We start from the raw sequence: 25,156 nt of genomic DNA on the forward strand, positions 1-25,156 counted from the left end.
GTATTCCTCGTCCCCAGAGCCTGAAAAGCTAGCCTTGAGGTCTTCAAATGATCTCAAGAGTGCACGCATTTCAACGCTAGAACCAAATGGAAGGAACCAGGATTCTCTTTGTGAACGATCGCGAAGATGATCACAAAGTCTGCAGTCAATGGCTGCTCCACCGCACTTGCCACCTGATCTTGTAAGCTTCCATGAAAGCACAAAGAGAGAAAAAAAGAAAATCGATAGAAAGATAATATTGCCATACCTTTTGGGCTGCCGATTCTCTTTGTTACCTGGGGGGAAAGTTCTTTGATCAGATAGGAAACAGTATCCTAATCCCGCTGTTAGTGAATTTTTCAGAAAGCATAGAAAGCATTACTGTAGATCTTAAAAAAATTTCAAGATGAAACTGAAAGACTCACCACAGTACCACCACCACAGTCACATAGTAGTACTCTATCGCCGACGCTGAACTGAGGAAAAAGATGAGCTCTTGTCATGATAATGATTTGGATGATGTTCAGTCTTACCTGGAGGCTGATGATGTCTTCAAGTTTGTTTGATATCACATACTGAGCAGCCACTTTGGGCTCTGACCTCAGCTTGAATTTATGCAAGTCAGAATAGCCAAAGCCCGCAGCTTCAATTGCATTGCGCATGGCATTATGGGTTTCACTAGGCCAGTACGCTGGGAAAGTAAAATAAAAGTACACAGATCCTTGATAGTAGGGTTGAGTCCCAAATTCTTGCTGTAAAGTTGCCTCCACATGTATTTGAAGTTGAAATAAAAATCTGGTCATAATTGCCTTTGGAGTAAACTGATTTGTTGAGTTCAAAAAATTCGACCCAAGCAGAGTTCTTAGGGTTTTGTCATAAAATCCGTAGCGCTGCCATTCTTCATCTAATGTTAGTTTGAACCAAACATGCGCATCTTTTTCTGGAGGGACACCAAAGGCCCAGGAAGTTGGCTGGCCCCCTTGAGGCCCAAAGGCAACAATAGATGGACATCTTGGAGTTAGCAGATGTGAGTGGGGCCATTCATAGATCAGGTCGATCTTGCCATGTCCTTGGTTGTTGACTTGACAGAACGCGACCTCTGGAATAGAATGAGTCAAAAGGGAAGCCAAAATATTTGAGAAAAGAGAATAGAAAAAGTACCCGTGGTAGTTGTTCCAACATCAATGCCCACAATGATCCTTCCCTCTTCTATTTCCATTTTGGTTGGAAATGGATACTCTGGGATGCTCAAAGTCGAAATTTCTTGACTTTCTGAAAGGTACAGACTGCAGGTGAGGGGGAGGGATTCCAAGGTTTTAATAAGATTTCCAAGGTTGAAACTGAAGATCTCATTACCAGGCAGAGGAATGAAATACAACTTTGGAATGAATAAAATGCAATGAAACACGGGAAAGGAGCTCCTTCCTAGCTTGGTAGGTATAGCAAAAATGTATTGATATAAACCCTGCAAGCTGCACATGTGAGAGAATATTTTCAGTCTCATGGTGGACTACATCATATTTCTAACAGGCCATATGACGGGAATCTACAGCTTAAAGGATTACTAGTACATGCGCCCGCGTGAGACAACAAATTGAATGGTCCCTCCTCTCGGAAAATGAGCCATCAAACATTTGAATCAGCCTTGACCGCTAGTCTATTATTACCAGCCTTGGAATTTTGTGAGGATAAGTACATGGATCATCTGGGGGGGGGGAGAGGCATTGAGAGCGCCAGGAATGCATCCACCCAGCAAGTACTTCCAATGTTGATCATTACAATTGGGACGGTCAATGTCCATATTTCAATTTAAATCAAAACGTCATGCTAGCAATATACGGTCCAGATCTTGGTTTTCTGGTCTATTCTGATTTCTGATACATGTATCGGGTGGCCTCGACTCGGAGCCTTGGAAAATGATATTGCCATTTCAATATCGACTGAACTTGTTTCGGCCACTTCGGCCCCGGATGCTCACATCTGCTGAAATTCTTCCAGTAACCGGGGGATATCAATTTGCACTAACATAGTAAACGGCTCAGCTATTACCTAGGTACTAGTACAGCAAGGGATCGGCAACATCCATGTCTTAGCGCAACTTGAAGAAAAAAAAATGTATGCGATATTTTTAGGATAAGAAATTTCTTTTTTCAAAACGGCCGGAATCTTTGACTGTCCTAAAGCCGATCAAGTTTTTCAAGTGACTTTCATGATTAAGGCGGCTTTCATCAAACGGTTTCAACCTTGGAAAGAGACAGAGACTCTCGGAACTGGGTAATTGCCCAGGTTGCATTACTGGAGCTTAAATTCTTTCAAATTTCCATCTTTCTTTCCTTCCATCAACTTTTCATCAATTCGACTGAATAGAAATTTGAACTGTCTAAATAAATCTGCCATGCCTACCAAAAAGGGAAAAAAAGAAATCTCAGGTGAGCCATGCCTACAGGGCTCTGACTTATCTCATATTTGAGTTCAAAAATACTAATTTGAACCCGAGGTTGAACCTGAGGCATCTGACCAGGAGAATCTTCCAGCCACTGAGCCTCCTCCAAAGAAAGTGAGAAAGACAAGCGAACCTCCAGATGTCGATCTGAATTCCTATGCCTTGTCCGAGCAAAGCAGAAATACTGATGACTACCAATCCGAATATTCGGTATCATTCGGACGAGTGCCAGTGCCGATTGCCGATCAGCACGCCTTTTTTGAGCGAATACATCTTCATGGACTTCAGCGTGAGGACCTTATGAGAGAAAGTTGTTCTGTTCTAAATGGAGGCGCAGCCGGATGGGTGAGAGCAGACCACGCTCAATCGAGGTTCAGTTCCAATCAAATGGTTCTAACCTGGGCACGATGCTGGTGTTTCCCCAAACTTGAAGCTTTATCCCATATAACGGAGGACCAAAAGAACGCCATAATGCAGAGACTAGAGCATTGCTGTTTCGAGTCAACCTGGGATGGTCTTTTGGCACGTCTCACTCCTTTGCAAGCAGAGAAGATTGCCAGCGTTATCATGGAATGTTTTTTGTGGAATGCAGTCGTTTCCCTATACGAAGAAAACCAATTTTGGTTTATTGACGGAGGTTTCAGCCCGGAAGATGATCAAGGACAAGAGAGCTTTACTCGTGGTCTCAACCACCTTTATGAGAGATTTTATTCGAGTATGCAGATAATCCTTTTTGTCCATTTAGTAACTGGTCAGACTAACCATTCTGACAGCCAATCCAATCGAAGCTGCCTACTGGAGATCTGAGACCTGGCAACTCGCAATTCCATGTAGCTGGGCCCAAGCTAGTGATCGCACGCTTGGTGAGAAACACAAACACCGTCGAGAGGAGCACTATAAATCTATGGTGGAAAAATTTCTTTCTGACGAGCTTGTCCAAGCACTGCTAGACCATCAATCAAAGAAACCTCTGAAAACCAACGACAAAAAGAGCTTTTGAAATCATTCATCGTCATCGATGAATTTCTGACCCAAGATATATTCATTCATCGTGGACATGTACAATTCAGGTGGAAACGTGGAGTTCCCGAACGATTTCACTCGCGTGACCAATTCCAGGAAGCGCATTATCTCCATGGCTGGATTCATGACTTCCAAGAAGGTCAGCATGATGGCTACCCAGTCATCCTGGTTGTTATCCCTGAGATTGTTGTCACATGGAATGGGATATGGAAGAGCACATTTAAAGAACTTACCTACTGCGAATCCCTTGTGCTGCTAGAAGATACTAATGCTCATGAAATGTCTACACTGGTCGACCCCTCGGGTGACTACCATAAGCTCGTTGATGAACTTAACGATGTTTAATCTTGTTGCAGTCGTCTTTTTACTCTTGTTACATGTGCCTACTGTTACTTGCTTCACATGCTCATGCCCATTTTCATTTTGCTCATTTTGCTCATTTTCAATTCTTGATCTAAGTCATTCTTTGAGATCGTGTTAGTCATCATAAGAAAATCAGAACTAGAATACAACTTTGCGTTCAACTTTGCGTTCAAATTTGCCAAATTATACATACTAGTATGAGGCCTTCTTACGGAAACCAGAGCTTCCCCTTCTATTCCCAATCGTAGAAAAAGAAAGAAAAGAAAATTGAAAAGAATTGGGGCATTTGAGTGAGACTGACATTAGGATTAATCCTAGCTGCCACATGTGCAGTGACCTTGCACCGTGTAGATGGAGACCATTCCCCACTATAATTTCCAAGCCTTTCGTGGATCATGTCCCCAATTCAATGTTCTTAAGTGATTTCCTTCTACTCTTGTGCTAAACGCCTTTTGTTGTACGGCACAAAGCGGAGCATATGCTCAATATCCGCTTCTCTGTACTGAGCTGGATTCCTTTTTCAGATTATGAGATAAAATGTCAACTATGCTCCGTCCACCGAATAATGAATCAGTCCTATCACCACACTCAGAGCCAGATCCACCTTGGCTTCCAATACTAGATGCTGATGGGAAATGCCTTTCATGTCCAACTGTTTCGCCTGACTCATCTTGCCATCCAGAATCTTCAGATTGCTCTTGCATGTGTTTAAGCCAGTCTTTGAGCTTGTCAGCTGTCATGTTGACAATCTGATTCAATTTTCGGAATCTAATTAGTTGATTGTTCATAAATGCTCAAATCTTACTTCATGGCTGTCTCAACACCCTTGACCATTGTGACTTCAAATGTTCGGCTAAGGGTTCTGAATATCGAAGTGACTGAGTGATAATTATCCAAAGACTCGAATTTTCAGACAAATATAACCAAATTCCAGGCGGGTTCCGTATATATGCCAAACTCAGACTTGGAACTTGAAGACTCTAAGAGCATCAATACTATACTTGACGTCATGAAATCCTTGGTGGAACCGTGGTTCCCTTGCACTGGAATCGGATTATTCCAGCTTACACGGGCCCCTAAAACTGTTCATCAAACTGCTTTGGCTACGGATAATTCCTTGTATCCGAATGTTGAATGACAAACTTCAAGTTCCAGGTTGCTTTTAGCCAACTTCAGAACATCATGATTCCTGAGGGTCCTATGAGATATCACTAAAAATGCTAGCATTTGGAGAGAGAACATGCGTATATGACAACTTGAATAATTTTCCGCTTCTTATCACCTTTCACTGTCTTATACTAAAAGTTTCAAGTCGTTTTTATGTGTGATTTCAACTTGAACAGGAACAGTAGCGCTAGGAACGTTTTAGGTAGCACCCAGAAGTGACTAGATATCTACTATGTACACCTGGGCATACTAAGCGCTCCATATAGTATATGCTGACTACATAGACCCGTCTTCACCACAGGGCTCAGTTAAATCCCAGAATGAAAGTCGTAAGTACTACTGAGAGCATTCGATATTGTCAATTTATGTTTAACTGGGCAAGATTCTACTGGCTGAGCACCGAGAGGCATGGAAATGCGGCAATTCCACTAATATTTGAATCCCCGACATGACCCCGTATTATTCTTTTGCCAATTTCAGATATCTCCAGTTCAACCTACTACATCAGGATATCCCGTTAGTAGGAAAAAGCACAGGGAAGTCTACATAGTAGTCATGACTTCATCAGATCAAAACAGCCCAAAGCCATCAGTATCCGGTACTCTCCCCCTTAAAGCGTGAGCATATCAGAGACAAACACAAGGCATGTCATCTGCTGACCTCGGGACTCGAAGAATCAACAGTGCGTACAAATAACATGACACGCATACATCTTCTAGTCCACCCCTTACATACACGTAATCAGCCCCAATAACGGCCCCCGCCAAGCGACACCCATTAAAACAAGTGCATCAAATGAAAGGGCATCGTAACGTGAGAAGAGCATGATTGGCTACCCGGACCGGTTATTCAAACTCACACAAGATATACCAGAATAGTCCTGGACACTCAGGATGATAAGAGGGCCGAGCGAAGCTTGAACTGTATGATTGGGTGACAGGACTGTCTCCGCATCTTCCCCAGAATTCTGGGGCAGGGTTCTTTGGTAGTACCAGGCAATAAGAGCTTAGGACATGGTAGTGGAAGATGAACCTTGGTGCTGGGATTATGGATTTGTGGCAACTTGAAATATTATGTTCAATTTATCAAGGACAGGTTTGTTCTTCTTTCGCTAGGACTAGATCGACGTGAAGGTTACTGTGGCTGGCTTTGAATTTTACTTTCAACTTGGATGATTTTTTTCCCTTAGCGACTTGGCAAATGTAGTTAATTCTAATTTAATTTCTAATTCGATGTTGTTCATTGCGTTAGATTAAGTCGGTGAATACAACACCTAGATAGAATTTAAGTGTCTACATAGAGATTCTTGCATGCGAACACGTTTCCAGTGGATCCGAATAGGAAAGGATCGCAGGCTTGATGCCGGCAAATGACCATAAAAGTGGAGTCGATCTCCAGGGCTGACAGTGGACAAGTGGGTCTGATCATACCAGGATTATATGTATTAACTCGAGCGGTCGATTAGTCTAACATCATCATGACAGGATTCCGAGATAGAGACACATAAGACACTCGCTGATCATCGGAACACGTACGAGACAACAAATCAAAATCAGAATCAATTCAAAGCGCTTTGCTGATCCCATCCAAAAAAAGAAAATTATAAAAGCAAAATTTGACAACGCCATGCAATGAGGGACTCCTATACAAGGGTCACGCGTAGATGGATACAACTCATCATTCTCCCATTTTCCCCCATTATCTTTTTCCGTGCCGATTCCGGGATTCAGAAAAATTCTGAAAGAATGATATATTAAGTGATAAAAGTGTTTTACCACGCAGCGTGACCACCGTCCATGCGCAAGTCGCTACCAGTCATAAAGCTGCTAGCGTCACTCAGCAAGAAGACTGCGGCACCACGGTATTCCTCGGGGCGGGAGAGACGACCGAGCATGTTCTCCTTAGGCCACTGGTCGCGACGCTCAGGGAAGTCGATAAACAGCTTCTCAACCATAGCAGTAACAATGTAGCCAGGAGAGATGGTGTTAACACGAATGTTGTATTGACCCCACTCGGCGGCGAGGTTACGACCCAGTTGAATGACAGCTGCCTTGCTAGCATTGTAAGCGGGGCAAATCAGACCCTGTTAGAATCCATGTTAGTCTTACTGAATCTCCCCGCAGAAAAGCGACAATAAAAAAAACAGAAGGGGCAGGGATAGAATGCCAAGCGGGGTATATCAAGTCGGAAGAGCAGTGCCGGAGTGTGTGGGGCATTAAAGAAAGATTCAAGAATTCAAAGCCAAGAACAGGATATGGAGGGGTGGCAACGTACCCGATTGGCAATGGTACCACTCATAGAGGCGATCATGGCGATGCTACCACCGTTGCCAAAGCGAATCATTTGCTTGGCTACGGCCTGAGAAGTCATGAACACACCGGTGACATTGACCTCGAACATAGTGTTGCTGTCCTTGGCGGAGTACTCCAGAGCAGGGGTTTCCTGTTGGATACCAGCGGCGGCAACCAGACCGTCCATACGGCCTTCGGTATTGGCGATGTCCTCGATCACGCTGTTGAGCAACTCTGTGTCACGCACATCGATGCGGCGGTAGTGCAGTTCTGTTCCGAGTTCCTTGGCACGCTGTTGGATCTCAGCGAACTCGGAGGCCTAATTTTTTTGGATTTCATGTTAGAGAATGATATTCAGGTTCATAGATTGGGATAAAACGGGAACATACGGGTTCCTCCAGACGGTCAAGAGCGTAGACCTTCGCACCGGCTTCCAAGAGGGCCTCAGTTTGAGTCAAACCAAGACCGCGGCCAGCACCGGAGACCAGTACAACCTTGCCAGCAAGACTGAATTCAGGCATTCTGGCATTCTGACCCAGAAGAACAGGCTGGGAGGTCATAGGGGCGGTGGGAATTTCGGTGGTTTCAATGGAGACCGACATTGTGTATATAGTTGTGTGAGAGGGATGGATTAAATTAAGGAGTAAAAAGGGTATCAAGATGGTATACAAAGACCGAAAAGATGAGTGATTAAGATATTATCGAGAGTAGAGAAACAAATGAAGTGATGAAGTGATGAAGACGTTCAACCCACGGAATATCAGGCCCTTTAAATAATGAAGGAATCTCTAATATCGGCACCAGATCCGCCATAGATCCCGGGCGAAGAGGTCTCGTGAACATGAAGAAATTGACAGACTGAGACTAGCCATACTTCAAAGAAAATAAAAAATAAAATGAAATAAAAATCACTAAAGAGACTACTGGGGCTCGGTCCAGGCCGGGCCCATCCGGGGAATGGGAACTGGGGAATGCGTTGGCCCAGTCAAAACGGCCGTGGCGATATTGTACATAAAGTACCTTGGTACGGAGTACGGAGTACATGATCTCTATATTTTATTTCGTACTTTATTTGCCATCTGTTTTGATTATCCTTGTTCGCTAAGTAGTTGTAGTCTAGAAACCATGTTAATTCTACATCATAGGTCATGAGAAACGAAACAGACTTGCCACCAAAATCGCCCTCTTAAGCCAAGGACCCTCTCAAATCATGAATTTCCATGTTCGACGTACGGAGTATTGTTTTATTTTTATTTTATTGTTTCTCAAATATTTTCTTATTTTCTTATTTTCTTATTTTCTTATTATGTCCCCGGGGGGACTGGCATCCCGCGTACGTGTAAGTACATGTAGATCGGATGTCTGGTTTGGGAAAGCCGATCCCCCGCGCCACAGTGTTCAGGTGACCTCTACGGAGTAGAAAATCTTAGTCGATCTCTAATTTTAATCAATTTATATTTGTATATCCCTACGAAGAATATAATCATGGGATCATGTGGCCTCAAGTGCTTCTCCAATAGCTGCCGCCACCAACCCCCGTGGTTCCTGTCCCTGGATGTTGAGAAAGTCAATGGCTCATTCCGCGAATCTAGGTTTTTTTTTTCTGTACATGTACATCCATAGAGACATTCTCATGTTTGGATATCACAGTTATAAAAATAAATTCATTGATTGAATCATCTATATCACATAATTGAGATCAATTGTTCACAAAGATATACATCTACTTGAATCAAAGTGATCAGTAATTCACTATCAGAATAGCACATGTGCACCCCCACGCTCACAAAGACAAACTCCTAATCGGAGTCACCTACTAACTCAAATCAAAATCAGAATCAAAACTAGAACTACGGATAGAATGGTCCAGTTTAGAGCGGCGTTTATCAAGGCCGTGTGACCAACAAAAAAAAACACACTTACTCATTCGGGTGATTCCGAGAGACCCGTCAACACGATAGGGGGGGGGGAAAGCCACCACAAGCCCTGGAGCCCAATTCCTACTTTTCCCTGTTCTCATGAAAAAAAGACACTAAACAATAAACATCGGCATCCCTGATCTTCTAGAATTTTTCCATTGCGACAATCTTGGAATCCCCACCCCTTGGAAACCCACCAGTTTGGTCCGAATACGCACTAATAGTTCAGGCCTTTGTTTCTCCCGCAGGCTCAACGCACACACCGCTGACGAACCGATCCCAGGTCTAGACCCAACTAGATCTAGATCTAGAGTGGGTTGAAGTTCTTCTGTTGGTTGTTTATCTTCCGATTTTGCTGTTCATATAGTTCTACATACTTTCTGACTCGCGTATCTGGCTGCTTGTTGATCCTGTTCTCATCTCTTCGCCAACTAAGCTGTGGCCTGTGTGTTCTTCCAGCGTGCCGTCCTAAGCCATATGGAGTATTCCGTTCTCTGTTCTCCGTACTATTAATGGTCTCTGCCGTTCGGCCTGCCGAGCCTGGTTCCACATTCATACTCATCTCAAAGACATCCGCGTTATGCTTCTTCCGCTTTCCCCGGAGATAGCTAGTGCCTGGATGAGACTTTCAATTTTTCTTTCCTTTTTAGATACTGGATTTTATGACCTGACTCTATGTCCGCGTGACTGTCGATCTTTTCACTCCCCAGGCACAGAACTATTTTCACTATGTCGATGCCCGCTTAGCCCACGCTGTATACTCTATAGTAGCAGACGAAGTCCAGGCCTATGAACTACGCACTCTGACTAATAGCTTCAAATTGCTGCCCTAGGTACTAAAAACTTCAAGTTTGAATGCCAATAATAGACCTGCATGTTTTTTCTTTTATCATTTTGAATACATGTACTCCATAATTTCCTATGTACCCCAGACTCGGAAATAAATCTTGTAGCCGTCAAAACCCAGTACCAGTACTCCCAGGTACAACATTGCAAGTCATTTTCCAAGTATCCGCCGATTTTCGGAGAAAATATGAACATTGAAAGCATTTGAAATCGAACGACGGAGTACAGTAAAAGCAATTGACAAAACAATATGCAATGCCATTTTTCCGCGACAGGACCGCCAAGATGATATTGGATTTCAAGCGCGTGATCTGTTTTGCTTCTTTTCCAATTTTTGCATCATGATCTTAAGTTAGCATTAGCCGTTACCCACCATTGAAGCTCGGGATTCGGATTAGGACTGGGTACCAATACCGTGAGTTTGAGGGGAAAGAAGGCCCTCCTTTGTTAATTCCCCCAGATTCTACTAGTATTTCAAATATCCTCGAGTGATATCATGATCTAGGTGAATCCATCTCTTATAACCCATCAATTATTTCAAATCTTGGCCAAGCTTACATTACTACTAATATAGAGGATGTCATCTTCTAATATCCACGGACTCTCTCTACTCAGCCGCATAAGTTGAGATCTGCCAGGCCAACATTGGAACTCTCAGTCCAATTACATTGTGCCAGGTATCCCTTAGTCACCTATCACATACATAAGCAGCCATTACAGACCCATCAGCATCACATGGTGACCCTAAGCCGGTATTCTCGGTGGCCACCTAGCGGTAAAGCAACTAGTTGGCGCCTTTAACCATGTTACTGGTCTCTACCTACATGAAGGAGGCTATGTTCTTCGGAAACATCACAACTGGGACCTCTTCACACTGTATATAGGTGCAGATGAAGGACTAGTAAATGATGTCGAGTCTCGGAGAACATTTGAAGGAAAGCGAGAGCACTTGAGAGTATTTGGTCTATTTAATGGTGAAGCTCCACCTAACACCAGCAACATTTTGAATTTGGATCAATTAAAGTTGGGGTGAGTTTTAAGTTGAATCCAGCATGCACATGCTCTATTTGGAAATGTTTACATGATTCATATATTAGGTCTATGATAGTCTTTCAGCCACTGGCAACTTCTATATCTGATGACTCCGAGTCGGAGGACCCGCTCACCCTGGAAACCAGATCCGGATATAGATAAACACCTTTTAAGGAACCGTAAAACGGTTATGAATATTCCTCTAGATTTTTAAAAAGGGTCTCTCGGCATTCTTTCTGCGACCTGTCAGGGGACAAAAGTATTGTTTGGGGCTCGGACATCTGCCAGTGGATTGTTTGTTGCCAGTGGGTCCCTTTCGATGGTAGAAGTGCTGACCAACGGGCCAACTGCCCACCTGGGCAGGTGGTAGTTGGGAATCTCCAGGGCTAGCATTTGCGAGTAGGGATAATATACTAGTATAGTGTAAATCTGGATTTCTCTTTAATTTTTGAATACATGTATTTTATTTGAAATACTTCTAATTTTTTTTCTTTCCACGAGAAGATTTGACATTCTCAACATGGTAAAGATTAATGGAGACATCTATATGGAAATACTAGCAATAACTACGTCAGTCAGTTAACCATGTGGTTTCTAATTTCCAAGACCTCGAGTTAGATTCCAGCACTCGAGGTACTACGTACTGGATTTTCTTTTTATCTCTTCAAGCTGTACTTTGAAATCGGTGCTTTATATGTAAGGTTGACTTAGGGGCTTGCTTGCGTATGCCGCGACTACTTCTGGCTGAACTTATACTCCAGGGTTCATATGGACATAACCATCCGGTCCATCCCATAAAGCTTTTCTAACAAATTTTCATAATCCTTTGACTCTGCACACTGTTTTTCTTATTTATGCCTGTTTAATTCGAAGTAAACTTGGGAAATAATGCTAAATTGATATACTAGGTATGCTATCATGTGATCGAGCATCGGATTGATGCCGCGGCAATAGATGTATACGGGGAAATGGCGATTCTAGGGGTCTCGAAATGAACTTGAAACTTCAAGCTGGGCCCTTCATTTGAAGGATAATCATGATCTTTTATCTTCAAACATTTGAATGTTCCAAGTTGTTATCGCTGCTGTCACTGCGGGCGTGATTCAAATGCTAAGTCCAACATTTGAAGGTTGATTCTACTAGTAGCCCTGCCGAGTCTTAGACATTGTAATATACATAATAGTACACACGAAGTCAGTCTTGGAATTGAAAGTATTCACAACTTGAAACACCGGCATCAATGTCAGTACATGATCTCCAGGGCTAGCTCCGTTGCTAGAGATAGCGACCTTTAGCGCTGTCTAATTTCTTCGAACAGGAAAACTTGAAATCAGAACTTAGACGGTTTCATTATATTGAGGTATTCCCCACCTCAGTTGACCAAGAAGCACACCGGACAAAACACCTCATTACCCATGCTCCGGTAAGCCCCTTAGAACGAAGATATGTACATGGGCACAATTGGAAGACCCGATAATTCGAAGATCATGGTATGCCGCACTGGGCATTTCCAGAGTCTTCCACCCCCCTCACTTTTGATAAGTGTGAATATGTCACAGATAAGACCGCCCGAAACAATTGAACAAAAAAAGAAAATAAAGAGAATGCAGCCTGAACGCCGTCCTGGTTTAACATTGACAAGATGGCATCGTGAGATCGAGTATGGACGTCGACGTAAAATAAGTTGAGAAATGGAATGATGAATGAGTCGTTGGATGAATGTGGTACGAAGCTCAGGAATAAAAAAGTAGGAGAATAAAATATGTATCAACTCGATTGATATCGAGATGCAAGCCCGGCTAGTAGCGAGGCGTAGATGGATTGAAAAGATTGGGACCAGGTAAAGGCACTGGAAAAGGCTGTGGTTACGCCTCCCGGTATCCCCAGATGCGGCGTTGGTTACTCGCCCACCATTTGCCGACTTGCTCAGCTTCTTCAAGCCATTCACCGGCATCTTCATCGTATTTAGACAGGACCTCTTCCAGAAGCTGGGTCAACGTCCACGCCTTGATGGGGTGTAACTCGCCGGGATCTTTGTCCAGATGCGTGAAGACATACTCGAAGCCTTCCCGAAGAGGCAAGATAAGTCGGTATGGAAGACTAGCTGACGTTATGGAGATCATGGATCCACCGGCGTTGATGAGACCAAAGTTCCAGGCATAGCGGGTTTTCGGCTTTGAGGGCCCGTGTTTCTTATGCGGGGCTCGCTTTTCAATATCATCTGGACGCTCGGTGTGGCTGTCGTGATCGTGGTCTTTGTTGGGATTTGGCTTAATTGATGAGACGAAGGGGCGGATGAGTGATTGGCCTTGGTACTCGGGAAGCATAGCGGATGCAATCTCCGAATCGCGTATATCAATAGATTGGGATTGAACAAGCATATCCAGAATGGTAGGCATAATGGAAAGAGAGGTTGCGTTGGCTGTGATGTCGATGCGAGGCATGTGTGGGTGTCGGAAAATGAGGGGCACACGGAAATTGCTAATATGACCGTTCTCATAGGTCCCGGTCATGTCCTTGTTATCTTCACCAAAAGCTTGGCCGTGGTCGCCAACTATGACGACCAGTGTTGAGTTGGCGATCCCTGTTTCATCGAGGAGGTTCATGATGTCGCCGAGCCAGTTGTCCACGAATCGTGCTGCGTTTAGGTAGTTGTTCATCAGATCATGATTGACTGTGCCGACGGAGCCCATGTATTTTTCCTTCTTGAAGTCATCCGGCGTGGACCAAGGGTGATGCGTTGTGCTGGTAACATGAGAGAGGAAGACACGGGTATTGTTGTTGGCCGCCTCGTAGAAGAGATCTCGGACGTATGGCTTCAATTCCGTCTCTGCGTATCCGAAGTAGTTGATCTCATCACCCTTGGCTCTGTACTTGGCCCGAGGTGACGAAATAGTCTTCTTGACAACCTTGTGCTTGAAACCCATGTTTTCATCCAGAATATCTTGTCGATCATAGTCATCGGTGATAGATTGCATGAAAACAGACTTCCACGGATTTTCGAGAACTGGTGAGCTTTCAGAGCTTCCAGAGCTATTAGACCGTCCAAGAATCTCGTTTGTTGACTTGACCTGATTGAACAGCTCAAGGATCTGTGGTAAGCACGGCTGGTAAATCTCGAGCATAGATTCCTCCAGAAGATCCACTGGCAAAGGATGAACGCCGCAGTGACTTCCCAGAATACTCTTAAAGGTCAAAGAGCTTCCTGTGAGTGCTCCGCGGATGTTTAGCCCACCCATGCCATCTTCTGCTGAATCCTGCCACTTTACATCACTCAGATCCACCTTAGTACCATTACTGTCGCTCACGTATTCTCCCGTCAACATCTGCGCAATGGGGGTCATTTTGACCAACCGGTCAATTGCTTGATCTCTCTTCCCCTCGGCGTGAGAGGCGAGTAACGCATCGAACATGGGTGTACCCTGTTGCATGGGAAACATTTCCTTCCGACCACTTTCCAACGTCAACAAAACGATATTGTTAATTTCCACCGAATGTTCCTTGAAGGCCTTCTGCAAGGGCTCATAGATATCGCCACCCAAGTTCGAGATCTTCAGAGGATCTGACTTCGGGTTAAAGAATGCATCCTCATCACCACCGCTACACAGGAAGTGAGAAGGATTGTCATCCTGCGCCCTCTGTGAAGGGTTCGTACCCCAACGGCTGAATCCTGGTGGTGGGTCTTGAGGTAACCACGAGGCTCGGGACCACCCTTCCGCCAACGGACTAGCATTGTTTACTTCCCACAGAGGAAAGGTCTTCGCGGGATTTCGACATCCTTCAGCCGTGCTTGTCTTCTTCGTGAATGCATCCAATATTGTTAGAGGTAAAGCCCCCGAAAGATGATCATACGGGATCGAAGGTCGAGATATTTCCAGGAAAACGAGTGAGATAAACGCAGCCGTGAGGAGACCCACTCGGCGGAAAGACCGAAGGTCTATAGATGCCCACCATGCCTTGCTGGGAGCCGATAGAAGGCTGTATCGTGCTTTCACTGCGCCCGCAACCAAATCACGAATTCCCTGTAAACAGGCACCGGTTAGAGCATAGAGATGGGCATGGATCAACCATGCAACGAGACCGAGGACTATAGCTGCAGCGGAGACGGTCGAGACTCCACTCAGTAGAATCTTCATAGCAGCCGGGTCGCTGAGGAAGCTATTACTAGCTGCCCAGGCTACCTCGGCACCGGTTTGCATGAAAAAGCCGAATTGGATCGAGGCCGCTCCCCAGGTAACTAGGCTGATGTGACCTGTCAGTTTTGCTTGAAGATCCTATATATAGGTCATCTAGGGGTTGATGAAAAACACTCACGAGAGAAACCCTCCCAACACAGTCGAAATCCATTGAAGACGTGATTCTGGCGCGGGGAATTGAAGTAAGAGTCGCACGAAGACGATGATCAAGATATCGGGTAAAACGAGTGTGGATGAGTATAGCACCAGGTAGAGAAACGGTAATGAGCGAAAGTGTAGACCGATATGTAGAGCCTTAGAAGCAAGACCACCGACGACCAAAGTCGCGAACAAGAGAGGCACGAGTGGCTGTAGGAAAGTACGGATGGCCATGATGTTAGCTCATGATTCGAAGGTCGCGGAGATAGAAAAGCGTGAAGCGCGTGCAGGCCTAAGAGAGGAAAAAAGGGAAAAGAAAAAAGAGAAAAAAAAAATTCAAGGGATGTGGAATGGAAGAATTAGAGAAAAAGAGACGAAAAGGACTGGAATGAGGGGAATGAAGACCCCGGAATGAACTGTCACAAATGCACGAAAAAGAAGAATAGAAAGTCAAGTTTAAAGCACGAGAAGAGAAAAGAAAAGAGTTATACAAAAATAATCAGGAACAAACCAATCATATTAGGGGAATAGAATTACTAGTACAAGTATAGGGGCACGCGACTAGAAATGCACCTCACATTAGAACGTAATTAGAGCTATTTACTACTTAATATTTACTATTACTTATTTACTTATTACTACTTATTACTTACAATTTATTATTATTACTTTATTACTTTTATGAGTGGATCCAAACCCCTAGACATCCGCTGGTCGGATGCAACGGAAATCCTGAATACACTGGCTACACAGTCCAAAAATATCCTGTTCCACATATAAATGATGCTAAACAATAATCGTGGAGATTCTAATTGGTTTCATTTCATGGGGCAAACTTGGATTGGGCTTATGACGTTCAAGTTTTTTGCTTCTTGTTTTTTTGCTGCCTGAAGCTTGACTCAAACCTCGATCCACTGTCTCCATACGAACTCTGAGACATTCTAAGCAAACCTTGGAAAGTATCAAACAGTGGAAAATTATGTAACTTTCTCACATGTGCAGTCTGTGGAATGACCTTGCAACCCCAGAGCGGTACCAAACTCTCTCCAACTCCAGAAAAAGGACCCTGCACGAGCTCGCAGGGCCATCCCAGCATGATTGGAAGAGATCTGGGGAAGAGAGATCTACTAGCACACCGCACCCATACGGATTAAACAGCCGACAGGAGCCAAGATACCTCTCATCGCCTCCAATGACCCATCACTCCATTGGGTCCTGTTCTACGCCCGATTCCCCGATTGATCTATCTATTTACGGCTTATGTGGAGATGACCAGCTGAGACCCTGCATCTTCACCTCAAAATTTCATCACTCATTTCTTCATGTGCCTATCTGACGTGATCTCCAGTCCGATCTTAGCCGTGTGGATCTAGCGATCTGCATTCCAATCTAATTCATTCTGCCAGATGGCCACAGAGCTGTGGATTTCAACAGGTTGTTCTTTCTATTCTGCGCGGGCCCGGAATTGCGGCTCACGGTCTAAAATCTTACCATCAGAAAACGATATATGGCTGAGACTAGCAAAAAGCATAAAGACCCTGAATCGTGCCACCCGTTGGAACCATACGAGGTGAATCAAAACTTAGTTTCCATGGTAGAAGTAGATAGAAAAAGGTCTGATCGTCCTAGGTGGATTAATAAGGTCAGCCCTGCCGGGACCGAGGTTGTGAGAGGGATTTGATGGCGCATTATTGCACCTTGAAGATGTAATCAGGGTCCATGTAAAAGGGGGAGGCGCAGGAAAGGCGTTCTAGTAAGCTGGAACTCAACTCCAAGGGCTCACTCAAGTAATTCCCTTTTCAAATTAGTCTCAAGCTGAAATGATATAGTCTCGTGACCACTTCCTTTATTTAAGTTATCTTAGCTTCTTCATGTCTGCCTGAGGCCAATGGTGGGGGTTCATCATGATTTAAGAATGTGTATGGATTTTTAAAAGTGTTTGAACTTTGGTAGATTCAAGTTGTTCTATTAATAAAATTGAAATTTTTTGTGAAAAGCTGACATCCGTGGCTTTGTTGCTTAATTCAAGTTTAAGATCAAATAGTATGTATAGAGGTGGCGATCAACATTCAGCTGAGACTATTATCCCATTGTATCCCAGATTAATCAATCAATCTGAATTTTAGTAGTTCGATGATCAGGATGTAAATGTATATGTCTATCTTGTCCTGCTCTATTCCTGTCCTATTCATAAGCCGTTCAAATGTGGGGAATACATGCTTGACCACCTGGCAATAGCAGCAACTTGAAACCCCCAGCCCTGGAGTAAAATATCGACAACTTGAAGAAACCAACTTGAACTTCAATAGCTGAGAAGCACATTGATACTAATCAAAGACCAGATTCAATACTCACCAGTATCTCAGTTATTCACGTCGATCCTTCATCTCCCCTCGCTCCATAACCATCCTCGCAATTCCCTCCCCAACATCCGTCCCCAACTCCTCAAACCCCTTGATAACCCCCTCCCGGTCGCCCTTACTCATCTCCTGGCTCATCTTGAATTTCCCTTGCAATCGCTCAACCCGAATCTCAATCCCAATAATATTCTTCTTCAACAATTCCACATAAGAACTCGGCGCCTCCCCCACATTCCACGCCGTCGGTTTCCCCTCACAGCCCGTATACCCCATAACCGAGGTCTCCGCATGTCGCGAGAGATCCTCAACTTGCTTCTGTAGGAAAGCACCCGTCTCTTCGGACTTTGAGTCACTGTAGATCTTGATCTTGCCGTAGGCTTGAACGGCAGAGTAGTTCCATGTTGGCACGACCTTACCAGTTGTGGGTTTGGTTTCGGTGTAGAATTTCGGTGTGACATAGTGGTGGTGTGGTCCGTTAAATAGAATGAGGACTTCGTCTGGAAGCTCGAGAGATACTGAGCTCCCTGGTTGAGTTTCAAGTTGTTCTTTTTGGGTGGCTAGTGCCTCCATTAGAACTTTGGCTTGGGGGTTTTGCTTTGCGATGTGGCCGCGGAGGATCCCGTATTCTGGTTCCTCATCATTGGTTTCAGGTGAGATATCCAGTAGAAATGGGATGTGACTGGATTGAATAAGTGGGTGATTTGGTGATTTGATGGCTGTTGTAAGGATGCCGAGGGGATTCTCGTGGATGAATTGTTGGAGAAGTGGGATATCTGTCTCCGCGTGGGCTGCACGGAGATACATTGTGACGATTATGAAGCCAAATTATTGGATATTGACCTGGAATTGGTTGATAATGGCACAAGCACTGCGCATTTATAAATGTTGTACGGAGTAAACACTGACTCATTGTATCTCTTGTCAGGTCGAGATCTAGATGCGTTATCATATTGTCATTGGGGATTTGCGGGATGTGATTGGTACTCGGCGCCGATGATCAACGGTTCTCCGCATTTCAGACTCGTCTCTACTCAAGAGTCAAGAGTATATAGCATTGGAGTCAATTAGGCAGTAGACAGGCTCATTAGTTTCATCTGTATGACTGGAGAACTGACAGGGCGCGCAGTGTGACCGGCAGCTTGGTGATTGACTCAGGAGTGTTGGCCATGTGTGACCAAGATTTCCCGGAAATAGAAGTCGCTTCTATTTACGGAGAAGCTTGGAGGCAGCTCTCCAATACAGAAAGTCTCATCTGAGACTTGGAATTATCAGAGCTGGCTTTTGAGTCTAAAAATTCGGCTCTTCCACCTAGACAGGCTTCTTGGAATCAGCATTTCAAGTTGCAAACAACAATCTTGAATGCACTACCGCATACCCCAACATGAATTCAATAGAAATAATTAGATGGGAGTATCATTTGATGAAATGATATACAGATATTTATATCATATGCAATCATAGCACACAGACGCCAGCACCAAACACCTAAAATCACCACCAGTCAAATCGAAGCCTCCACTTGTATTGAACAAGATGATCAAGCAGCCTGAGAGACAATACCACTCTTCCCTAACTTGTCAATAGTTCCCTTCTTCAACCTCAGCATCCGCTCAATCTCCCCACTCGGTAATTTCTGCTGGTCACGCATCGTCAATGCCTGATGAATAGTCAACGAATCCAGGAACTGGCGACCCGTGAAATTGGGGTTCCCAACTGCTAAAGCCTCATCATGTGCAGCCTTTGTGATCCGTTGACGGGCATTGACAACAATGAGAGCTGGGTTGGAGGATGTAGGGAAGACGGTTTGGAGGGTGCCACGGTTGAAGGGGTTGGGGTGGGAGAAGTTGCCGGATGGGTCGACTGGTCCGATTGTACGGAGGGAGGCGGCGAAGTCGGGATCACGGCCGTCAAGGTCAATGGCTAGAGATTATACATTAGTATTCATAGCTTGTCACAGAATATAAAGCTGAAGCACAAAGGACAAGACGAGAAATTGGTATTTGGACATTGTTTCTTCCTCTTGGTTGAAATATGCAGTGATGGCTACGTACCATTGGATTTTGTGGTAGATGGTTGTTCCTTAGAATGATATGTCGGTCCCTGTTGCGCAGGTGGTGGTCGAACTGGTGAAGGTGTGGGTGCAGATGTAGGGAGTAGACTGTGGCGCCTCTCTGGCTTGTTTTGGCGCAGCGGGTGTCCTTGGAGGAGGGGCAGCCTTTTTAGGATACTGGCGCTTTGCAGCTGCACCAGCAGCTGAGCGCACTGGTTTTGAGGCGCCTGAACCCATTGAGAATGGGTTGGTGTTCTGATAATGTGGGAGCTGGAGGTGATTATCAGCTTCTGCGGCGGAGATCAGTGGAAAAATGCGCAGGTTTGACTTGGCATTCGACGGGGCAGAAGAGCCACTCAAGTGACGTCAAAATATAATCAACTCTGCCACGTATATTTTTAGTTACATATACGTAACTGCTGAGGAATTCTAATGCGAATATGCTTAATCTGAACTTGGTTACTTCCAAGGTTGAAATAGTATAGGGTGAGCTTGTGAAGTTGCTGGGAAATAGCCTGCGTGAGCATCTTGAAGTATATGATGAAAATAGGTGGAACTTCACCATTGATCACACTCAACATTTTACAAAATTTGATATTCTTAGACAAATCCGATAGAAGTTTGGTGCCTTACAATGAAATAATTGAAAGGCGACAAGAAATATTTACAAAGTGATTTCAGAGCTTGTTTGATTCGAAAGCATGGATATCACAGCTAAGATACAGTGCCGACAGAGCTCGATTCAAAGATATCAAAGATATTCAATGATATTGCCCCATCATTGAGCTGAGATTTCAGTGCTCAACGCAAACCAGCAAGGCGACGGCCTTGAACCTCACCCAATGCGCGGCTACCACTGACAAACGCGACCGCACCTGCAGCGGCGGCAGCAGGCAGGATCTGGAACAGGTTCCAAGAGGTATAGTAGAGGAAGAAGATACCCTCGAAGGCAAACAGAGACCCGAGGAAAATAGCGTGAGGAAGAGGGGCAGATTTGAAAGCGGACGAAAGGTGGTTCACATTGGCACCGAGGAAGAGCCACTAGGAGTCAAGTCAGTCAACCGTCCAAACGCGAGGGGGGAAAAAACCAAACTTACCAGTCCAGCCAGAACAGGAAGGGAAGCGCCAACCAGGGCGACAAAGGCCAGGGTAATTATAACGGGCGGGCTGGTAGCAGCATCCTTGAAGATGTGGTGGATCTCGGGAAGCTTGCCGTATCTGGCGGCTTCGACAGTGGGGACGGGATGATCGAGATCGCGGTCAATTGAAAGAGAGAAGACAGAGCTATCGTACGCCTCAGAGCTGCCAAAGGAACCGATGACCACACGGGCGTCAATGGGCTCAGAGAGCGACAGGAATTGAACTGGAAGCTCCTTCTGGGTCTAGAATGTCCACGTTAGTCTATTTACTTGACCCCACCGGAGCTTGAGACATTGCATACCAATTCCACTCGCGACTTGCCATTCTCCTTAACGGTAAATGGGTAGGAGATATCCAATCCTGTTTGGGAATCCTTCAACAACAGGAAAGCTTGGTGTGGGCGCTTCGCAGAGCTTCCTTCCTGGGTAGTCAAGATGACGCGCAATGTATCGGCACCGGCAAAGGAGACGGGTTGGGAGAGTGGTTTGGAGGAAGAAAGCCTATGTAAGATCATCCATTAGCTTCCAATCAAGTTTCTGATCGTCAGAAACATTGATATAACTCACGATTCCTTGAATCCGCTGTTAACACCGGCACCCTTAGGTTGAACTGCCACGGTGGCATCAGTAAAGCCCCAAGCTGAAGCCGCAGCAACAGGGAGAGCAGCTGAGGCCAGCAGACAGAAAGGAAGAGTGGCCTGCCACAGATGCATTTTTGTAAAGAACAATTGAAACCCCCTCAAAAAAAGCAAAATATTGTAAAGAGAATATGGAGGAGCCAAGGAGGAGCTGGTGACAGATTGCAGAATAAAGGCGGACAGGAGATTGGGACCGATAAGCGCCGATCAACTTTAGCCCTAATTTCTTTTCTGCTCCGACTTCATCTCTCTTTCCCTATGAAACTACATCCCTTGACCGGAACAACCCGTCCACCTCACTGATACGATCCTGGTTGTTGGGATATTCCTCTTACAGGTGAAACTTCGGATGGGGTTTCTTGAATTTCGACATGTAAGTGTTGTGGTGCCCGTGATCTCCCCCTGGGCCCTAAACCCCAACCTAACGTCGTTGCCTTTACTCTTTGTGTTGAATCACCATGTACCACAACCGATTCAACCAACCAAGACCAAAGATAGTAAAGAAAAGGATGGGAACGGTGAATGAATCATCTTGATCTATGATTCACTATCTCCCTTTCCTTTTTGGGCACATATCTTTGCTGGTCAGCCCATCACTAGCACTCAAAACAGTTTCATGAACCTTATGTAGCTAACCGGTTGAGGGGAACTGTATAGATTATCATTCATTATGCCTCCTAAAAGGGCCCGTAACTCGGGATCGGGCATCTCTGTTAATGCAACGACATTAACCCTAACGCCATCCCGTCGCTCGCCCCGTTCTCCGAAACTTGAAGCGCCGAGCCCTAGTTTAAATAACATTTCTCATTCAAACAAACATACCTTTTCCTCCTCTCCATCTTCAGAAGATATCCGTCTCTACTATCCGAAGACCCCACCTTCGACCAAGTCTGTAAAAACGACATCTTCTTCGCCTGATCTACCATCCACCCATCGCCGCAAGTTTCAAGCTCGTCCTTCTCGTCTTTCAACAGTGTACACTCCAGTAGTGGACACACCAAACTCCTCTGGCGAAGTGAGTCGACAATCTCGACGTGTGACTGCTCTCAATACCCCACAAGATCCGCTGTCCGACCACGAAGTCCCTGACAGTATTGGATCAACAGGTTGGACCTTTGATCAATACATGAGTGGATACGACACAGCGATGGATCCGACTTCTCCCTCTGCCGCTTCTTCGAAGACTACCCGCTCTTCAGCTCGTCTCCGAAAGCCCACATCTCGGGCCGTGGAAGCCTCTCTTGAGCCGAAGAAGCAAACCCGCCGCGGGCTCGTCACACCCGCAACCACCACCAACACCACCAAGGAGGAGACTAGTGAGTCATCCACCGGTCAGGCCCAAGAGCCAGCAAAGGCCACCACCCAGAAGGCCTCAAAGGGTAAGAAGGGCACCAACAAAAAGGCCTCGAAGGTCCAGGCTGCTCCCAAAGACATGGATATCGATATTGAAGCCGCAGGCCTTTTGCTTTACCAGGTTGCGGTAGAGGCCCTGGGCCCTGATTTTGTCCTTCCTGCCGATCCTGAATGGGAGTTGAATAATGCCCGATTCAACTACTTCCAGAGCAAGACTGGCGCTCAGCGTATCCGGGAGGCCACACCCCAAAACGACGACGACCAACACCCAGACCTGTACGACAGCGAGGCCGACACAGGCGTCTGCAAGTTTAAGAAAACTTCAGAGCCTTCTGTCGCGCCTGACGGCTATCTGCAGCTAGGTGTCGTGAACAGAAACGGCGAAGAGGTGTTCATTCACCCGGCGGCGTGCAGCCCTTACTGGATGCCCCGCACATATGGCGATGAGAGCCTTCCATACCCTCCCGTCCGCGTCCGATCCTCTGAGCAGCAGCTGAAGGATACCACCCTCGGCTTCCCGCCTCTGATTGGCGATCGAAACACCCCCTTCGACGTTCAGTCCCAGTTCGTCGCTGAAGCTCTTACGGCAGAGGAGCAAGCGCGTGTCCATGCTCGTGATGAGCTTCGCCAGAACGCAGCTGCCGCCATCCCTGATGCGCCCGAGCCACGAAAGGCGAGGGCAAAGCGCCGACAGAGCGCTCCGGCTACCGAGGTCGACGAGCCAAAGCCCAAGCGCCGTCGTGGAGGTACGCGGGCTTCGATGCCCAGCGCCAGCGCGGACAACAGCACAGGTCACAGTGCTACTTCCCCCAACACCAACAAGCCAAGGGGTCAGAGAAAGACCCCAGCACCCAAGCCTACAAAGGCAATGGCGAAGAAGGCCGGATCTGGGTCAGAGGCCGCTCGAAAAACCGCTTCAAATGAAGCCCAGGCCGCTGGTGACGATGTTCAGCGCCCTATTATCCGCTTGAAGCTCAGTGCACCCAAGCCTGAAGTGCGAGGGTCCACTGAGTCAAGTAGCCAGCAGTCGGCGGAGACACCTCGCGTTGCTTCTGACGCTGAGGAAGTGTCTACCCCGGCCGGTCGAAAGCGTGCGACACCAGCTGCTAAAATGTCGACACCGAGAGGCTCCAGCCGAACTCGTGGTCGAGACCGTGGCTGAAGGAGATACTGGTGTCTGGCATCGTGGAGAGGGGAGGGGAGGGGAGTCAAAATAACTGTGTTTTCTTTCCTTCGGGATGGGCACACCACCTTACGAATTATTGCGTTTTGTTTTCGGTTACTTTGATCCGCCGTAATGAAAAAAGCGTTTACCGGCAGTGAGCATTTCAAGGTTATTTCAGCGTTTATCATCCTGCATTCCGACGAGTTCTTTGTTGGTTTCAAATCTTCCCTTGCATAGCGCTGGTGTTCACCATATCTCTTTTTTCAACTTTGCTTTCGATCATCTCTCGGTTCTCGCTGGGTTTGAGCTCTGTTCTCGCCCTTTACATGGTTTCAGCTTCGACTGCTTGTTTAATCATCTTACCGGAACGTGACCTGGATATTTTTAATGTACAAATTGATATCCGTTCATCCACATACAAACCTGCATTTTCCATTCTGTAATTTGTAATCAAACCCTGAATTAGATGCCTACCTATGGCAGCTGAGATACTCCAACCCCAACTCCAACTCAGTCTACTATAGATACTACTTACCATGTTTTCACCTTAGTTTGTGGGAATTAGGAGGTTTCTTTTGCACTTCGTAGAATCTCCAACAAAATTCATTCACGCCCGTTCTACATGGGCTACTTTGATTGACAATATCACTACGAAATATCAACTGATCATCTTTAGGAACTTTACCGGGGCTCATCAAGCTTACTTTGCTCTCTCTATGATATCAAATGGCTTCAGACAGCATGCAGCCTGCCTCTCTTCTGCGCAGCTCTATGGTGTATACCTACTGTCGAGTGTTAACGACTCGACACCTCAAAAATAATTTCTCGAGTCCCGCAAAATCGTGCTGAGGTATCTTCACTGTGCTGCTGGTTGATGCAAAGTGGGGTTACGTTCAGAGGCCGATTTGTTGACTCTTCCAAGGTTTGCAACTTCTCGGATTTAGCTTATCGGCCACTGGATAGTAGGGAAGAGGCCAATCAATTCAATCACTCCTCCCATCGATAATGATAATCTAACTGACAGGAGACCATGGTGATTGACTGGTGGTCTTGG

General features: G+C 45.6%; 9 protein-coding genes across 9 annotated transcripts; 2 read left to right on the top strand and 7 right to left on the bottom strand.

Annotated features, from left to right (window-relative positions):
• Nucleotides 1-53: 53 nt before the first annotated feature.
• On the bottom strand, nucleotides 54-751 carry N7483_005874 (uncharacterized protein; the record flags this gene model as incomplete). Its single annotated transcript, XM_057089311.1, has 4 exons — nucleotides 54-173; nucleotides 405-455; nucleotides 513-670; nucleotides 694-751. The coding sequence occupies 4 exons, from the start codon at nucleotides 749-751 to the stop codon at nucleotides 54-56; spliced, it is 387 nt and encodes a 128-aa protein (XP_056949140.1).
• Nucleotides 752-2,809: 2,058 nt separating this feature from the next.
• N7483_005875 (uncharacterized protein) lies at nucleotides 2,810-3,790 on the top strand (the record flags this gene model as incomplete). The annotated part of the gene is made up of 3 exons (XM_057089312.1): nucleotides 2,810-3,137; nucleotides 3,196-3,285; nucleotides 3,387-3,790. 3 exons carry the CDS (start codon nucleotides 2,810-2,812, stop codon nucleotides 3,788-3,790), a joined length of 822 nt encoding a protein of 273 aa, XP_056949141.1.
• Nucleotides 3,791-4,290: 500 nt separating this feature from the next.
• Nucleotides 4,291-4,642, bottom strand: N7483_005876 (uncharacterized protein; the record flags this gene model as incomplete). The annotated part of the gene is made up of 2 exons (XM_057089313.1): nucleotides 4,291-4,576; nucleotides 4,614-4,642. 2 exons carry the CDS (start codon nucleotides 4,640-4,642, stop codon nucleotides 4,291-4,293), a joined length of 315 nt encoding a protein of 104 aa, XP_056949142.1.
• Nucleotides 4,643-6,746: 2,104 nt separating this feature from the next.
• N7483_005877 (putative short chain dehydrogenase) lies at nucleotides 6,747-7,868 on the bottom strand (the record flags this gene model as incomplete). The annotated part of the gene is made up of 3 exons (XM_057089314.1): nucleotides 6,747-7,058; nucleotides 7,250-7,585; nucleotides 7,656-7,868. 3 exons carry the CDS (start codon nucleotides 7,866-7,868, stop codon nucleotides 6,747-6,749), a joined length of 861 nt encoding a protein of 286 aa, XP_056949143.1.
• Nucleotides 7,869-12,928: 5,060 nt separating this feature from the next.
• On the bottom strand, nucleotides 12,929-15,631 carry N7483_005878 (Alkaline phosphatase-like alpha/beta/alpha; the record flags this gene model as incomplete). The annotated part of the gene is made up of 2 exons (XM_057089315.1): nucleotides 12,929-15,305; nucleotides 15,378-15,631. 2 exons carry the CDS (start codon nucleotides 15,629-15,631, stop codon nucleotides 12,929-12,931), a joined length of 2,631 nt encoding a protein of 876 aa, XP_056949144.1.
• Nucleotides 15,632-17,763: 2,132 nt separating this feature from the next.
• Nucleotides 17,764-18,561, bottom strand: N7483_005879 (FMN-binding negative transcriptional regulator; the record flags this gene model as incomplete). Its single annotated transcript, XM_057089316.1, has 1 exon — nucleotides 17,764-18,561. The coding sequence occupies one exon, from the start codon at nucleotides 18,559-18,561 to the stop codon at nucleotides 17,764-17,766; it is 798 nt and encodes a 265-aa protein (XP_056949145.1).
• Nucleotides 18,562-19,294: 733 nt separating this feature from the next.
• On the bottom strand, nucleotides 19,295-20,044 carry N7483_005880 (uncharacterized protein; the record flags this gene model as incomplete). The annotated part of the gene is made up of 2 exons (XM_057089317.1): nucleotides 19,295-19,677; nucleotides 19,882-20,044. 2 exons carry the CDS (start codon nucleotides 20,042-20,044, stop codon nucleotides 19,295-19,297), a joined length of 546 nt encoding a protein of 181 aa, XP_056949146.1.
• Nucleotides 20,045-20,608: 564 nt separating this feature from the next.
• On the bottom strand, nucleotides 20,609-21,659 carry N7483_005881 (putative oligosaccharyltransferase subunit ribophorin II; the record flags this gene model as incomplete). The annotated part of the gene is made up of 4 exons (XM_057089318.1): nucleotides 20,609-20,848; nucleotides 20,905-21,189; nucleotides 21,249-21,447; nucleotides 21,514-21,659. The coding sequence occupies 4 exons, from the start codon at nucleotides 21,657-21,659 to the stop codon at nucleotides 20,609-20,611; spliced, it is 870 nt and encodes a 289-aa protein (XP_056949147.1).
• Nucleotides 21,660-22,254: 595 nt separating this feature from the next.
• Nucleotides 22,255-24,099, top strand: N7483_005882 (putative GPI-anchored cell surface glycoprotein; the record flags this gene model as incomplete). Its single annotated transcript, XM_057089319.1, has 1 exon — nucleotides 22,255-24,099. The coding sequence occupies one exon, from the start codon at nucleotides 22,255-22,257 to the stop codon at nucleotides 24,097-24,099; it is 1,845 nt and encodes a 614-aa protein (XP_056949148.1).
• Nucleotides 24,100-25,156: the final 1,057 nt, after the last annotated feature.

This window comes from Penicillium malachiteum, assembly GCF_028827825.1.
Source record: "Penicillium malachiteum strain IBT 17515 chromosome Unknown utg000002l:1.0-8849297.0:1.0-8852440.0, whole genome shotgun sequence".
NCBI classification, from domain to species: Eukaryota; Fungi; Ascomycota; class Eurotiomycetes; order Eurotiales; family Aspergillaceae; genus Penicillium; species Penicillium malachiteum.